The 16,711-nt window shown below is 39.5% G+C and overlaps 1 protein-coding gene across 3 annotated transcripts in view; it reads right to left on the bottom strand.

The window, feature by feature from the left end:
* Nucleotides 1-16,219, bottom strand: part of LOC136709281 (spectrin beta chain, non-erythrocytic 4-like) — a 67,946-nt gene extending 51,727 nt beyond the window's left edge. For all 3 annotated transcript variants that reach the window (XR_010804479.1, XM_066684415.1, XM_066684416.1), the window contains exons 1-4: nucleotides 16,098-16,219; nucleotides 7,847-8,014; nucleotides 7,436-7,587; nucleotides 4,373-4,546 (exon numbers count right to left, since the gene is read on the bottom strand). Coding sequence is in view for 2 of the 3 variants with exons in the window: in XM_066684415.1 (XP_066540512.1) it covers nucleotides 4,373-4,546; nucleotides 7,436-7,587; nucleotides 7,847-7,991 (471 nt within the window). In the remaining variant the exon portion in view is untranslated. The remainder of the gene's footprint in view (nucleotides 1-4,372; nucleotides 4,547-7,435; nucleotides 7,588-7,846; nucleotides 8,015-16,097) is intronic.
* Between the last annotated feature and the right edge of the window lie 492 nt (nucleotides 16,220-16,711).

Below are 16,711 nucleotides of genomic sequence, written 5' to 3'. Positions count from 1 at the left end.
CTGATGTGATTCAGTTTCACATACTCACACTCACACCCCTCGTCAACTACTGCACAGCTCACCCTAAAGCACCCATCTCTTAAACACTTCACAGTTTGCAGTGACTCAAGCCAATATACACCAATAAACATCAGAAATGTATATGGAACAAATGCAAATTAGGCCCTTTATTCAACAAAAACAGTCAAACAAATCTATATAGTGTAAACATACCCTCAGCTCTTTACGCTGTGGGTAAAAACAGTACAACAGAAATGCTCCAAAACAAAATACAATTTCTACACACTGAATCGCTTTATGTTATGCTGAAAACTATTTATCCATTCTGCTGAAAAATTAAAGATATTAATATTTTCACACACAAAAAAACTTAAAAAACATATTTGGGCAACCTGAGTGTGCTGTTAGCATCATGCTAATTTGTGTGCTATAATATTTCAGTACTTAGCTACATAGACCTTATATCTCCAGTTTAAATCTATAAAAACACACAACTTGATTTTACAACAAGGTAGATTTTTAGCCATACTTTCACTTTATATGGCACTTTATTTGCTCAAAGTCATCCACAACAGTGGAGAGAAGACTAAACACTGGATCTGTGTAGCACTGTAGTAGCTGTAGCACTGTAATGTGGAGAAACTAGCTTCTGTTCACAATCACTTTAAAAAAAAATCTGAGAACTTTCTCTAAAATCAACCATTCAGCACCAAAACACTCCCCTACTTTTTGTTTGAAAATGACTGGAAAGTTAGAAATCTTGGTGGAATTCCGCTAGTTACAGTTAAGGCCAGTAATGCACAATTAAAGAGTATAAAAACCAAATATAAACAAATCATACACAATGTTAACACATAAGTGTTGATATTTCTCTAATATTTTAACCTATAAGTGCTGATGTACCTCTAATATTCTTCTCTTTATCTTCTTTTTTCTTTCTCTTCATTCTGCCTCCTTTCATCCTTCTGCCTCCTGTCTCCTTCCTTATTTTTCTTTCTTTTCTCCCTTCTCTCTCTCTCTCTCTCTCTCTCTCTCTCTCTCTCTCTCTCTCTCTCTCTCTCTCTCCCCTGTCTCTCTCTGCGGCAGTGGTTCGACCCTTACCTGCTGACTGAGCAGAGCAAACTCCACCAAACACCAACAGGACGGGAGGGGGGAGAGAGAGCTGGGGGTGGGGGGAAGGAGAGAGGGAAAAGAAGGAAGGAGAGACAGGGGAAAGAGAAAGAGAGAAAGAAGGCAATGAAGATGAAAAGAAAAACATGAGAAAATGTAAAAGTTAGAAAAGAAAAGAGGAAAGAGGAAATAAAAAGGAAAGAACAGGGTGATAAAGAGAAAAGAGTGAAAGAGAAAAGAAAGTACAAATTACAAGACAAGAAAGTACAGGAAAGACAGAAAGAATAAAAGTAAGAGAAAGTGTGGAAACAAAGAAATGACAAATAGAGAAAAAAGTAAGTTAGAGAGAGAGGGAAGAGGAGAAAAAGGAGAAAGAAAGAAAAGCAAAAGGAAAGAAGTGCAGCAGTAGATGGATGGATGAGAGAATAAAGGAGAAAAAGCGAGGGAGTGACAGGAGAAAGGTAAAAGAGAGAGCATGTCCAGCTGGAGGTCACTGCCCCACCCCCTCAGGTTTCCAATAACACTCTCTCTCTCTCTCTCTCTCTCTCTCTCATTCCCTCTCCCCTTCCTCCTGTTCAGTATCTCTCTCTATTTATTTGCATTTTCCCCACAATTTGTCTTTACTTATTTATCTTCATTCTCCTTCATTCTGTTCATGTTCAGTGTCTCTCTCCTCCTTCTACACCCCCTCCATGTTTGTGTGTTACAAATATTCCCAAACCCCAAATTTAATAACACAATACTGATAAACTGCTTTTAGACGAGTTTTACCAATCAGAAGCAGACAAACACACGCTGTGACATCACAACATGACTAAAAGTGTATCTTAACGTCATTTTAACATATAAAAAACAATTAGGTTTTAGAATCAGTAAATAACAAATACTACCTACAGTATACATCCATGCTCAAACATCACAGGACAGACACTGAAACCCTTTTCACACACACATACAAACACACCGAGACAGAGAGAGAGAGAGAGAGAGAGAGAGAGAGAGAGAGAGAGAGAGCTGCAGATCACAAACACACTGCAGGGGACAGAGATCAGATAAATCCAGCAGGGCAAAAAGAAAATCATCCAAACCTTCATCCACATCAAATACAAACCACACAAATACAAGCAGAACACACACAGCACACCCACAATCAATCCCACCACCTCAGCACTCCCTCTCACTGCTGTACACGCTGAAGGACTAATAATAAATAATCAAACAATAATCAAAATAAATAAATCACAGCTAGTCCTAACCTGGCAATGTGATTGGCTGAGACTTATTCTATGAATGTCAATATCTCCCAGTAATGGCACTCTGATTGTATCTCCTTAAATATGATTACGCCTTAATCCACTGTAAACAAGGAACAGTAGCAATAAAGTTATTTTTAAAAAATCCAAAAATAGCATCTCATTCTAACTCTAAGAGACATAAAAAAACCTTTCAATGAAGGTGTGCTCCGCTTAAACCCTGTCACTTTTCATCAAAACAAAATAGCCAGAGGCAGATGAGGAGAATCTACTTTGATGAACAGAAGAAAGTGAGGTGAGATCCTTCCTCTAAGATTTACAAGGACATTAACTAAAATAAGAGCCTTTACAGGAAAAGTGTAGGCTTCTGAGAAAGTCAAGTGAGTAATAATAATACTTTGAAATCAATATCAATTCAAGGCAAAAATGCCCAAATCCCATATCACCTCTTCTGCATAGTCCTCCATTTTGTATTAGTCTATATTTATGACCCCTGTACAAACACAAAACATTACTAGTAGAATGCTAATATCGTGGTTAACTAGTAAATTACCACTTCTATCTTAAAGTGGTGAAGCAATTACTTTCTGGCTGACACTGAAACAAGTACATCCTGAGACTAGAGCAACATTTAAGGTGGAACTGGAAGGTTCAAACAAATGAAACAGCAAAAAAAAAGCTTAATTCAGCTTCATATCACAGAATTATTGGTGATAATAAATACTTCTGAAGGCATATAATGTCCTAAATTTAACTAAAGTCCAGCAGCATTCATCTGATATCGAATGAAGTGCTGTTCATTTGTGTTCTGATGACATGTCAGGTTCTTTAAGAGTAGTCCCATGTTATAGGGGAAGATTACACCACTACAACTGAACAAGTGGTAAGGGAAAAGATAAGAACTGTATTGCCAAATGACTCATTGGCATAATGTTAGGAGTCTTCCCCAAGGATTCATTTCCGTGTTCCAGCCCAGCTGGGAATCAAACCCCTGTCAGCTCTAAGGAAGGCATCTGTGTTACTTGTCACGCTGATGAGAGTGAAAACCTCCCTACAGCTACCAGAAATTTCTCTCCACTGAGTGATCCGTTTGTGGCTTTGAGCATGGCATGTCATTCAGCAACTTAGCGACTTAGACAACTTAGCTTATACTCGCACTTAGACTGTATATTTCATCACTAAATGCCTCCCCCCGCTTTTCCATTCTCAAGAATATGACGGAATATTCCTGCATATGTCAGTTCAGGTGGGATTAATACATTCATTCATTCATTCATTCATTATCTGTAACCGCTTATCCAGTTCAGGGTCGCTGTGGGTCCAGAGCCTACCTGGAATCATTGGGCGCAAGGCGGGAATACACCCTGGAGGGGGCGCCAGTCCTTCACAGGGCAATACACACACTCACACCTACGGACACTTTTGAGTCACCAATCCACCTACCAACGTGTGTTTTTGGACTGTGGGAGGAAACCGGAGCACCCGGGGGAAACCCACGCGGACACAGGGAGAACACACCAACTCCTCACAGACAGTCACCCAGAGCGGGAACCGAACCCACAACCTCCAGGCCCCTGAAGCTGTGTGACTGCGACACTACCTGCTGCGCCACCGTGCCGCCCTGGGATTAATTAGGGTTATTTTTACCTCACGTCCACAGGTAAAACTAATCCCATCTGAATTGGGCTAAAGAATCTTGAAACACAGATTCCATTAAGTGCAGCAATAATGAATAACAAACAGGAGACTAAAGGGAAAGGCTTCTATACATTACAAGAATCTGAAACACCTGGGAACACAAGTCACATGACAGGGGCATGGCACAAGGAAACATGAAGCAAACATGTCAAAAAGTACGAACACGTGGCAAGTGAAATCAAAGCACAGCAGTGACACCAAACCAAACCAAAGCAAACATGAGAAAATATCATGACATCACCCACTACACTATACTATATCACTACATCACTGCCATCCAGATAAATCAGGACTGTGGGGTTCATTTGTACCTGGAAGCGCAGGATGATGGTCCAGATGAGTCCTAGTGTGAGGCGGTGGTTTCCATCAACGATGTCGTGGGAGCCAACGTTCTCCAGGTGAACCCTCTGCTCTTTGAGGAACTGCAGGGCCTTGTCCACATTCTCCAGACAGTGGATCCGCATCCGGCCTCGAGTTGGACGGGGCTAAGGGAGTAAATATTATTCTGTATTAAATATTCATTACATTAAAGAAGAAACACCCTAGGAGCCATAGTCCAAATTTACACAGATCAAAACACTGCAATCACTGCATCCTCACAGACTCATATAAAAGCATCTTGCCCTGTGTTCCCTTCATTGACATCCTGTACCTGCCCACATTAGATTTCAAATTTGATGCTTGCCTACAGTGCCAAGAATGGACCAGCCTCTCTCTACCTTATGGCATTGGTCAAGAGCCAATCTGTACCTTGAACCTTCGAGTACTGACTGGTTTGACCCACCATCCTTGAAGATAAATGGAAGGCAAGTATCAAGACTCTCCTCTGCACCCAGATGGTAGAATGAATTCCACTGGCTGTCTGAACAGGCAGAATGTCTGCTGTATTCAAACCCATCTTTTTTTAAACTACTTAAATGAGCACAAAATATTTGTTTAAATGCGTTGCATTTGCACTTATTCTGTACTTAAACCTTATCTTCTTTCTAGGTGAGAACACATAGGTACAAACTCTGACTGGGTATTGCTTGGTACTGCACTTATTGTGTGTGTAATTCTCTTAAGATTAATTTTTTTTTCCAGGTGTTAGCAATGGCCCTGTTCTGGCAGTGTCTGAGCTCATGTGTATTTTAGACTTCAACCTATTTGTACTAGCCAGGATAAAGCTCTGACCTAACACAAAGCACTTTTGTAAGTCGCTCTGGACAAAATAAATGTAAATGTAAATGTAGAGCTATTCTGTCATTTCACAGAAAATGAAAAACTCTACAAAAACACAACAACAAAAACGGAAACTCTTAAAGGCTAAGCACCAGCTCTATGAAAGTGTCAAACAAATAAATACAATAGAATTTGAGTTCCTAACTTGTGTTTATTGATCGTCAGAAAACATGTTATTTCTTACTAATTCAAGGAATAAGGTTTAAAAGACTGTTGCCCCCCCCAACGGTGTTCGGAAACTTGCCTGTGACGTAGATGGTGGACGACAACTCTAGAAGCTGCACTTAATTTAATGCAAAATGACGAAAAGGTGTGTTGTTTTTGGCTGCAATCATTCAATGTACAGTGTGACATCTGTGCACAAATGGCCCAAAGATACCAAAATATCCAGAAAATGGACTAAACTTTAAATGGGCACTTTGGAAAGGACCATCCGCTCACTCCGTTATCTGTAGCTCATTTCACTGGCGCTTTTCCAACAATATGGGCATGTAAGGACACCAACGAAAGGTGTTCAAGAGCCTCTGTAACATGGAGGTAAACAGGGTAAGGACACTCACTTCGCCTGTTTTAGTTGGTGTTAGTTAACGTTAGCTTGACTCGCTAAACTCGGTGGCTCAGATTATACTCGGCTACGTAGCTGCATTACGGAGGTTTATAGTGTCGGATGAATTCGACTTCGATCACATTTACAAGAATAACGGTACCTCTAAATTTGAGTTTAGCTTATTGCTAGGCTATTGTCATGAATAATGTTGGTTATTTAGCTAGATACTGTCATAACAGTCAGTCATAACGGTGTTTTACCGCGGCGTTGTTCAGCTGTTGTCCACCAGTGACATCACGGTCGCGTTCAAGAATTTCCGTAGCGAGCTCGGGTTTTTCCGTCAATTTAATAAAATTGTCAGTTTTAAAGCAAATTAAGCTATTTTCATTTTAATTCATACTTATATATGTCAGTAACTAAAATAATGTGAAATATTCATTTAGGTCCATTAAGTGGTGCTTAGCCTTTAAGTTGAATAAAGCTAATAGACCACACTATAGCTACACTATAGACTACTAAAGCTAGCACTAGACTACAGGCTAGTAAAAACATTATCTAAAAGTTATCATGTAGGGAGCACACACCACTGAACTAATGTGATTCTGAGCATCATGCCTAGCATGCTAACACTGCTTTCACACCATGCAATGGAAAACCTCTTCATTATCCCCCACATCTCAGCAAGTTTTGTCAGCCAGCACTGGAGTTAAGAGGTTTAGTCCATTTTAGGCTCCATTATGAGGAGCTGCTGTAGGTTTATAACAGTGCTGAAGTTTAACAGAGTGATTTTCAGTGTAGTCTTGTATTGCAAGAGTCTGAAATGGAGAGTCGATGAAGAGTCTGGTACCTTTCGCCACTTAATATGACCAAGAACTGCCTACTACAGCAGAAAAAAGAAATTTGACTGACACACAAAATGGCCAATCACAAGTCTGCTATTTTGGCATGACGTGTGGAGACAATCTATCACGTCTGACCAGTACCAAAGCCAGTACAAAATGATACACTGAAGTGCATATACGCAGAGGTACAGAGAGCCAGTTTGAATGGAACTGGTAGAATTCTGACAGTGAGATTAGGTTTGTGCACTGAAGGTATCAGACTCCCCGTCAACTACTGGACGGAGCGTCTGTGGTTGAGACTACTTTCAGTGTGGTGTCATTTCAGTACACAGGAGTGATAGCATTAGCTTGTAGCATGTAGCATTATTCATACTTTATTTTTACTATACTTTTACCATTAACAAGCTTAGTAGTGACATTCAGAGAAAAAATTAACACAGAACCAAAACAGATCTGGCTTGAAAGTGTGTTGTTTACTACAGGACAAAATAGCCGAACTGTTCAAATATCTCATACATTTCTGACATAGAGAAATCTAGTTTAAACCAAGAATTTCCTATAAAGACATGACGTACACTAGAGAATGACCACACTACTTCAGTGATCAATGACCTCTTAGCAAACACTTACTAGTGAGCAATCACCTCTTAGTTAATTGATATCCTTGTAGGCTTTTTTCAATAGCCAACTGTCTGTTCATTTTATTTAACAGCAAGGACTTTTTGAGTTTGTAAATTAAGCCAAAATAAAGAGAAATAACTGACCAGCAGTTCCCCCGAGAGAACCTCCAGTAGTCTGGTGAGCATGTAGCCGTCCCTCAGGTCGTTGTAAAGGTCAGAGATTCGGCAGGACACTCGAGCCAAGTGAGCATTCACCCACTTAGTGAAGGTTTTCTTCTGCACTGCATCCCTCTCATCTGCAGGACACAGAGAAGGCAAATGCACAGGATAAAATCATCAAAAACCACAAAGCCATCAAAATCATCAAATAGCTCCAAATCAAAGCCATCAAATCTTCACAATAATTTTCTAAAATCTTAGAAAAGTTGCGCTTGTAAGAGCAGCGATTTTCTTAATTACCTAAGACATTTTGGATGAGACACAACCCTTTGAACCCTTCTGAATAAGTGGCCAGTTTGTCTCTGTGTGGTATGGTATATATATTTATCATTTTACCTGCTAGTGCTTTAATGCGTGAGCATTCAAAGAGTTTGGAACTGGTGGTCTCAGTTTCCCAGAATCCTGTGCTAGTGGTCCGGTTGTTGTTGTTTAGTTGTCTCTGGGCCTCAGCGTTGTCCAGGTCCGTGGAGGCATTGGCCATCGCGCCTGCTTCCCCGAGCTAGCCTGGACACAACAGAAAAGGCATAATTATCTTCACCCATCACACAATGCTACTAAACCGAGATAGCTAGCAAGCCAAAGTTTCTTTTCAGAATGCTGCTAACATAATGTCTTTGGAGCACAAAACTCTTGGAGGAGAACACCAACCACCCAGTTATTTTAGTATAGATAACTGTTGCCTGAATTGCCTAGCATGGAATGATAAAGGGGCGACCTGGAGTTTTTGGGTTCAAGTCCGGTCCAGGTGACTGCCTGTGAGGAGTTTGGTGTGTTCTCCCTGTGTCCGCGTGGGTTTCCTCCCGGTGACTGTCTGTGAGGAGTGTGGTGTGTTCTCTCTGTGTCTGCGTGGGTTTCCTCCCGGTGACTGTCTGTGAGGAGTGTGGTGTGTTCTCCCTGTGTCTGCGTGGGTTTCCTCCAGGTGACTGTCTGTGAGGAGTGTGGTGTGTTCTCCCTGTGCCTGTGTGGGTTTCCTCCCGGTGACTGTCTGTGAGGAGTGTGGTGTGTTCTCCCTGTGTCTGCGTGGGTTTCCTCCTGGTGACTGTCTGTGAGGACTGTGGTGTGTTCTGCCTGTGTTCGCGTGGGTTTCCTTCGGGTGACTGTCTGTGAGGAGTGTGCTGTGTTCTCCCTGTGTCTGTGTAGGTTTCCTCCCGGTGACTGTCTGTGAGGAGTGTGGTGTGTTCTCCCTGTGTCTGCGTGGGTTTTCTCCCGGTGACTGTCTGTGAGGAGTGTGGTGTGTTCTCCCTGTGTCTGCATGGGTTTCCTCCCGGTGACTGTCTGTGAGGAGTGTGGTGTGTTCTCCCTGTGTCTGCGTGGGTTTCCTCCCGGTGACTGTCTGTGAGGAGTGTGGTGTGTTCTCCCTGTGTCTGCGTGGGTTTCCTCCCGGTGACTGTCTGTGAGGAGTGTGGTGTGTTCTCCCTGTGTCTGCGTGGGTTTCCTCCCGGTGACTGTCTGTGAGGAGTGTGGTGTGTTCTCCCTGTGTCTGCGTGGGTTTCCTCCCGGTGACTGTCTGTGAGGAGTGTGGTGTGTTCTCCCTGTGTCTGCGTGGGTTTCCTCCCGGTGACTGTCTGTGAGGAGTGTGGTGTGTTCTGCCTGTGTCCGCGTGGGTTTCCTCTGGGTGACTGTCTGTGAAGAGTTTGGTGTGTTCTCCCTCTGTCTGCGTGGGTTTCCTCTGGGTGCTTTGGTTTCCTCCCACAATCCAAAAACATGTTGGATTGGCGACTCAAATTGGTCCTTAGCTGTGAGTGATTGTGTGAGTGTGTGTGTCGCCCCGTGAAGGACTGGCGCCCCCTGCAGGGTGTGTTCCTGCCTTGCGCCCAATGATACCGGGTAGGTTCTGGACCCACCGCAACCCTGAGCTGGATAAGCGCTTACAGATAATGAATGAATGAATGATAAAGGGATTTAATACACAAATCAGTGTTCATAAGTAAAAATGATGTAATGGAAACATAACACATCAAGGAATATGTGTTTAGAAGGTTTCTATTTTTACGTGGATATTTTTAGACAATCCAGAATAAGCAAATTTATGACTAAGAAGCTGCTATTCTCTCCTTATGTGATAAAAACATGTTAATTAAAACTTAATCAGGAGTGACGGTGACACCTTTTAATGAATCATGTGAACTGTGAGCTTCATTCATGACTTTACCATCAAAATAAAAACATAATCCCACTTTCCCTCTGATTGATACACAGTGTGGTGGCAAATAGCCTTTAAACTTTCTACCTTTCTCCACCAGAGAGAGAATACATCAGTTTACTATTAATGAATGGTAAAATTAGAGAAAATATTTGGGTATTTTTCTATTTAAAAATATTTTTATAAGAAAGTAAACCGCCAGAGGTTTTTTTTTATTTTCTAGGCTACTCAGATATGTCATCAGCTGCAATTTAATCCAATTTAAATGTAATCAATTTAATATGTTTTCTGCAATTTAATCCATCCGTATTAATATTACTTTTAGTTTTATTTTGTGAAAGGTACCATATAAACAATTATTATTATTATTATTATTATTATTATTATTATTACTGTTTCATGTAGACGCAGTGTAATTTCATAAATAATAAATACAAAGGTATGAAACAATATTGAACATGTTATTACTGTTTTATTTTTATGTTCATTATATTCTCTAATGGTGCTCTAAGAGGGGTGTGTGTGTGTGTGTGTGTGCGTGCGCATGTATGTAAAATGGGGGATGGTGTTTTTTGGATTTTGGGGGGAAGGGTTTGAGCCCTTTTCTCTCATCACAAAGATCAGGAAACATAATGGAATCATAAATAAGCCCTTTCCTGTATTCTTTTTATTTCTCTGAAGAGGAGTATCAACAAAATGTATATTTATGTTAATAATTGTAAACATTGTAATAAATGTTATATATATATATATTATAAAGGTTATAAAGAATGCTGTATTGAAGTTAATCTAGTGTAGGTAAAATCATAAATTGCTCAAATGAGAATTTCTGAATTTACTCATACACTCATTCACAGGGAAAGGATTCTGAATAATGAGAATAGAAACATAAAAAAATAATAATAAAATCAACAGAACAGAGTTCCATCATCAGAAATGAATGTGTTATAATCACACAACAAAAGAAGGAACAGTAACACAAAGCCTCATTAGCTTCATTTTAAAACTTTAATACATTTAATATTGCACTACCCAGAATACTACGTTTCTGTCTGAGGTCGAATATACACAAGTTTTCCCCTCAGTTATGATATGATGAGTAAGTGTGTAGAGCTCTGTCCTTTACCGACCCCTCCATGAGCTCCTGTTGTCCATGGATCTGACAGAAACTGACCGCAGGAACTGCCCGAATTTACTCACAATAAATAAACAAACAAACACAGCTGTGAGAGTGACCCTCAGCTCCAGGCATTCACACTTACAAAATTAACTCACTCTGCAGTACTCCCTTATTCAGACACAAACACACACAGAGAGAGAGAGAGAGAGAGTGTGAGAGTGAGTGAGTGAGAGAGAGAGAGACAGAGAGAGAGAGAAACAGAGAGAAGTAGAGAGAGAGAGAGAGAGAGAGAGACAGAGTGAGAGAGAGACAGAGCGAGAGACAGAGAGAGAGAGACAGAGAGAGAGAGAGTGTGAGAGTGAGTGAGTGAGAGAGAGAGAGACAGAGAGAGAGAGAAACAGAGAGAAGTAGAGAGAGAGAGAGAGAGAGAGAGACAGAGTGAGAGAGAGACAGAGCGAGAGACAGAGAGAGAGAGAGACAGAGAGAGAGAGACAGAGCGAGAGAGAGACAGAGCGAGAGAGACAGAGAGAGACAGAGAGAGAGAGATAGACAGAGACAGAGCAAGAGACAGAGAGACAGACACAGATAGACAGAGTGAGAGAGAGAGAGAGAGAGAGAGAGAGAGAGAGAGAGAGAGAGAGAGAGAGCTGATAAGTGTCAGATCAAACAAAACCAGACAAAAAAACCTAATAAACCAAACTAAACCAAATAAAGTCAGTTTTAAAACAAATTTAAATCAATTTAAAAAACGGAATCTAAGATTTTACTGAAAAAAAATCCAACCTGATATAAAATGGCGGTAAAAGCAGAAATACCCAATTTCCCAAAAACGTATGTGAGTCACAGTACATAAATAAGAGCTCTTGAAGCTCCTGACGTCCAGAGTGAGTGTGTGAGCTGTGGCCAGTGGAACTCCTCAGATCATCCAACATCTCTCAGCACCAGAACTGAAATGTGTAACACTCTCTGGTCTAAAATAAAAAAAAACTACAGCTCCAGAATCAATTACACCACCCAATCATAAGTCAGCACAACATTAACACACAAACAGCACACACACACCATCACATTACACACAGCAACCACCATCACAACATTAAGGAGAATGTGTGTGGTGTGAGGTCATTGTGTGTGTGGGGGGGTGTATATTGCTGAATTGTTGTTGCGAAGCTGAAGCTGCTCTCAGCAGTTCTCTCACTTTTACCTAGTCCATAAATTTACACACACACAGCCACACCATACAATCGGCAATGACCTGTCAGTGAAACTCAGAGTACTGCATTATTTTCTGTAGGAAAAAAAATAGACATACGTTGTCAAACTTTCATTAAATACAAATAGCCTCAAGAAGTCCATTCAAGGAGGATCAAGAAATCTACAGCCACACTTTCAAATTCACTCTCAGAAGATTGTTGCATTTTCTGAAAGTAAATCTCAAACGCAAAGATGTGGAAATTATATGGAAAAATAATAATACTATTCTAAACTAGATTTGCTGTACATTTGACACTTAAGCATTACAGAAATTTCAGTAAAGGGAAGGCAAATATTGTGACACCTATTCTGTTTCATGTAAAATGTTATGTGACCCTGCCTAATAAAGGACGCAATGCTTTTTCTCTGAAGCTGAAAATTGCATTAACAGGTATAAAATCTAAAATAACTGGTAAAGGTAATTCATAATATGCGTTTTGTTCATGAGAAAAAAAAAGTTCAGTTTACCCTAATTTTTAATCAATTCAACCGACTCTTTGTTCAAAGTAACTATTTGGTCTTGAATTGAACATTATTGCTCAGAATTTCAAACACCAGATTTCCAAAGAAGCATCAGATTTCCACACATTCGACTTCTGACATTTAATTCTCAATATTGTTCAGTTTAATCAACTACTATGGTGACTACTAAGTACCATGGTACTATGGCCCTCTCTGTGAGCTACTCTAGTGCAATTAAAAGTTCTGCTCTTCCTGCTCAGAACACAAATTTGAAACTCGCACTGGATGTCTCAGAGATTCTGTGCTAAACCTTTAATAAACATGGCCAACCCATGTCAGCACTTAATGAACCATAAACTGTTTAATTTATGAACAACAAGCAATTTCACTCTGTGAGTAGCACTTTATAGACAAAGAAATGTTACACTTAATAAATGACCTCTTTGATAAATATCGTTTGGTCGTCTTATGGTAAAAGCCTTTTACCTTTAAGACATTAGTCTCTAAAACACACACCATAGCTGTAAGGTGCACTGTGGCTTTAAGGTAGTCGAGTTTGTGTTGGTTTAAGCTGAATATGTATCCCAGGCTCTGAGTTCTCTTTCTGAGGGTCGAGTTCATGAGGCAGTAGCGAGGGATGAGGAGGACCTGAGGGAGACCATGCCATTCCACATTAATATAAAGACTGTCAGGTCCTCAGGCCTACAGCTGAACACTCTCTCACACACACTCTCTTTTACACTCTCGCTCTCTCTATCTATTTCTGCTTCTCTTATTTTCTCTCTGTCTCTTTTTCTGTCTTTGTGTCTCTCTCCATATCTTTTTCCCTCCCTCTCTCTCCATCTCTCTTTCTGTTTGCTTTATTCGTTTCTGTATCTTTTTCAGTCTCTCCCCCTTTCTCTTCTCTTATTGTTCATTAATCCTTTTGTGCCAAAATAAGCCATATCTTCATTAGATTACTGTGATGCAAATCTGCTGTGGGACAAAACCATTAGATTATACACAAAGAGACAGAAAAAAAAAACAGATGGTACAAACAATAGTCTCTATAGGAAGCTGTACAGGTTAAGCAGCATTTATAACCAAAAGTAACTTCATAAACCAGATTATTGAATCCCTTCAACCATTTACAATTCCTGCAGTCATTACAGTAATCAGTGTTCAACAAAATTATAACTATAACTAAAGCTAACTAAAGCTATAGCTAAATAAATCAATAGATATTTTGATACTTCCCTAAGCTGACAGACCACAACAGATGGCAGATAGATAGATCATACAAAAATAAAAATATATATAAATATATAAAATGCCATAGTTACATTGCTTATGTATACAAAGAACTGTGAGACTACACTCCTTGTGTACAAAGATAACTCTCTATGCATGGACACAGTTAACTAGTTAGGTATTTACAGACAGTTCAAAATGTATGTAGACAGCAAACTATGGAGTCATTTTACATTGTTATGACATTTTAACTATAATCCCAACACAGGCTTTGATATTTTTAATCTTTCACTGGACAGTGGAAACAAAGAAAACGAAGAAGGAGGTTACAGGACACCAGGCTAAGCTAACAGCGCTAGCACTGCTAACAGTGTTTGCAGTTCCAGGCTAGTGAGACTGATTTCCATTACACAGCACAAATCACAGCATCACATCACTTCACTCTCTTATATCAGATTAACTGTAATATGAGAGGGAATACCACGCAGGTGAACTTGAGAGAGTTATCTATCAATGTATATGCTATTAATATCAGTATTAGGTTATAGACTATAGATTCCCGGCCTTCTGTAATAACCCCACACATTGTACTGCCTATACAGATGGATCTATGGATTTTAAATAAGCATGAGTTATAATCTAGAAATACACAAAGATCTTTGACCAATCATTCACACCACATTTATAATATTAAATTTACACCTGAGCTTAGAAAAAAACTTTGTGTCATATAACGCAATGCAGTACTGCAACTAAACAACATTAGTTGCTAAACTGTCAGGAGAATTAGTGATCTATAAGATCCACTTATATGAGTTGTCCAGAATTTACTTGCTGCAAAGGTGTCAATCAGTTTCACATGAATGAAATATGAATTATAACCTAATGAGAATCATTGACACCACATAAATTAAACAAACTAGCCTGAGTTTAACTTTCCAATGCGGTGTTTCTACTTTCAAGTGTGCAGTATTTTATTTTCATTTGGAATCAAAGCATGCAAATTCAAAGCAACACAGATAAAACTATAATAACATTGCAATATTTATTCATATATATATATATATAGTTACTATATCTAGAATTCCAATCATTCTCATGACCCACAGTATCAAATTCCACAGTCAATGAGAATTGCTGTGTTTTCTTGGTTGATATGTATCCAATGATTCCATATGTACATATTTACAGCAACATAATTTCATTTTAATTACCTTGGGCTAGATTGCTACTTAATTGGTACGTAATTTTATTTATTTAGTCTGAACTAATTGTAATCGTGCATATTTAAAGCAACTTCTTATGAAAATAGAGTTACTATTCCACCACATAGATACATCAAAATAAGACATCTATAAATATGTGACACAGAAACTGCTTTTAAATATTTTTTCATTAGATGTTGGCAAGACATTTACTAATATATTTATTTAATGTGGAACCATTAAATAAATGGGCTAATTAATGCATGACTTGTTCACATAGAATCACACAGGATTTCGCCACCTATTGACAAGGCCACTTCATGTATGTAGCTTTAAACCAGATGACATAAAATGTGCAGAAAGAATCATTTATATTTATACACCAGGCTGCCATTCTTGACCTCAAACTTAACTACTAGTATTTAATAAAAAATCAAGCAGTAAGACTTTTCATTACCATATTATGCTGTTTTAGTTCATACAGCTGTCAGATTAATAATAAATCTAAGTGTTGCTTAATCACATAATATCGGAAAGAGTGTTAATTAAATGCATTAGACCATACTATGACCCACAATGACAAATACTACATCAGATGTGGCTAGACTTCCAGTGCATCCATATGAATGAAACAGAATCAAATCAACAGAGTTTAAACCTAATCAGCATGGATGTAATGAATTTTATTCCATTTGGATCTAATGCACAGATCTGAATCAAGTAAATCCAAAGCAACCCATTACACGTTTTCTGATACTGTAACACTGAAACATAAAATACAATCTCAAGACTATACTATGACCCACAATGACAAATTATACAGAACCAGTGCTTTCAATGTGACATTTTAAAGCTCATCTACTTGTCCAGTCCCTCCAAAAATAAAGGCACATCTATAGCTTTGAGATTTGGCAATAAGTTCAAGGCAGTAAAGCAGGCTTTAAGGTTAAACCCCAGCCCAGCGAGGACTGCAGCATCAGAATTAAACCCAGGCCTAGGATCAGCCCCCTATAGACTACACTGAGGAAACAACTGCAGCAAGAGTGCTCTCTTAATACTGCAGGCAATTCAATACAGTTCAATACAGTTCAGTGTAATTTAATACAGCAGAATATCAATGTAAATTTAAATCAGTGTTTACATTTAAATTAAAATCCGAGGCAGTGTTCTTACCTGCACCTCCAGCTCTAAGGATGTGTGTGTGTGCTTCTAATAGATGGGTGCAGAACAAGCTTCTCCTCCGCCTCGCGCCGCATTACACACATACACACACTCTCAGACACATTCACACGCTCTCTCTTTTTCTCAAATGATGACAGCTGCGCTAACAAAACAAACAGCCTATTTTTGTCACTAAAATTATTAGCATAAGTGGTCTTTATTTAATGACCACAGTCTTGCAGCGACCAAATCACGCCGATGTCACGGACGGACGGACGTGTGTGTGTGTGTGCGTGAACCGGAATCAGGCGTGTTATTTTTTGCACCTGTTTTCCGGTAAATCCCGCCCCTTTTGCACTATGAATGGCTAATACCGTCCAGCCTCTAGGGCTGTTACTGGACGCCCAGCCTCCACGTCGTCTGCATGGATTGGGTAATAAAAAAGACTAGATTAAGCCCCACCCCCTGACCTCTGATTGGCTGTCAGGTCATGAATATCGAAGTTCAATATGAGTCCAGAGCCGTGTATACGGTTCTGGATGAGTCGAAAAAGGTTAGTAATATAATATAATATAATACACTACCACGTATGTAGAGCCATTTATACGTATTCCATATGTAATTTC

This window comes from Hoplias malabaricus, chromosome 11 (genome assembly GCF_029633855.1).
Source record: "Hoplias malabaricus isolate fHopMal1 chromosome 11, fHopMal1.hap1, whole genome shotgun sequence".
In the NCBI taxonomy this organism is placed as follows: Eukaryota; Metazoa; Chordata; class Actinopteri; order Characiformes; family Erythrinidae; genus Hoplias; species Hoplias malabaricus.
The sequence above is the reverse complement of the archived record's forward strand: the minus strand, read 5'-3'. Positions and strand labels throughout refer to the sequence as shown.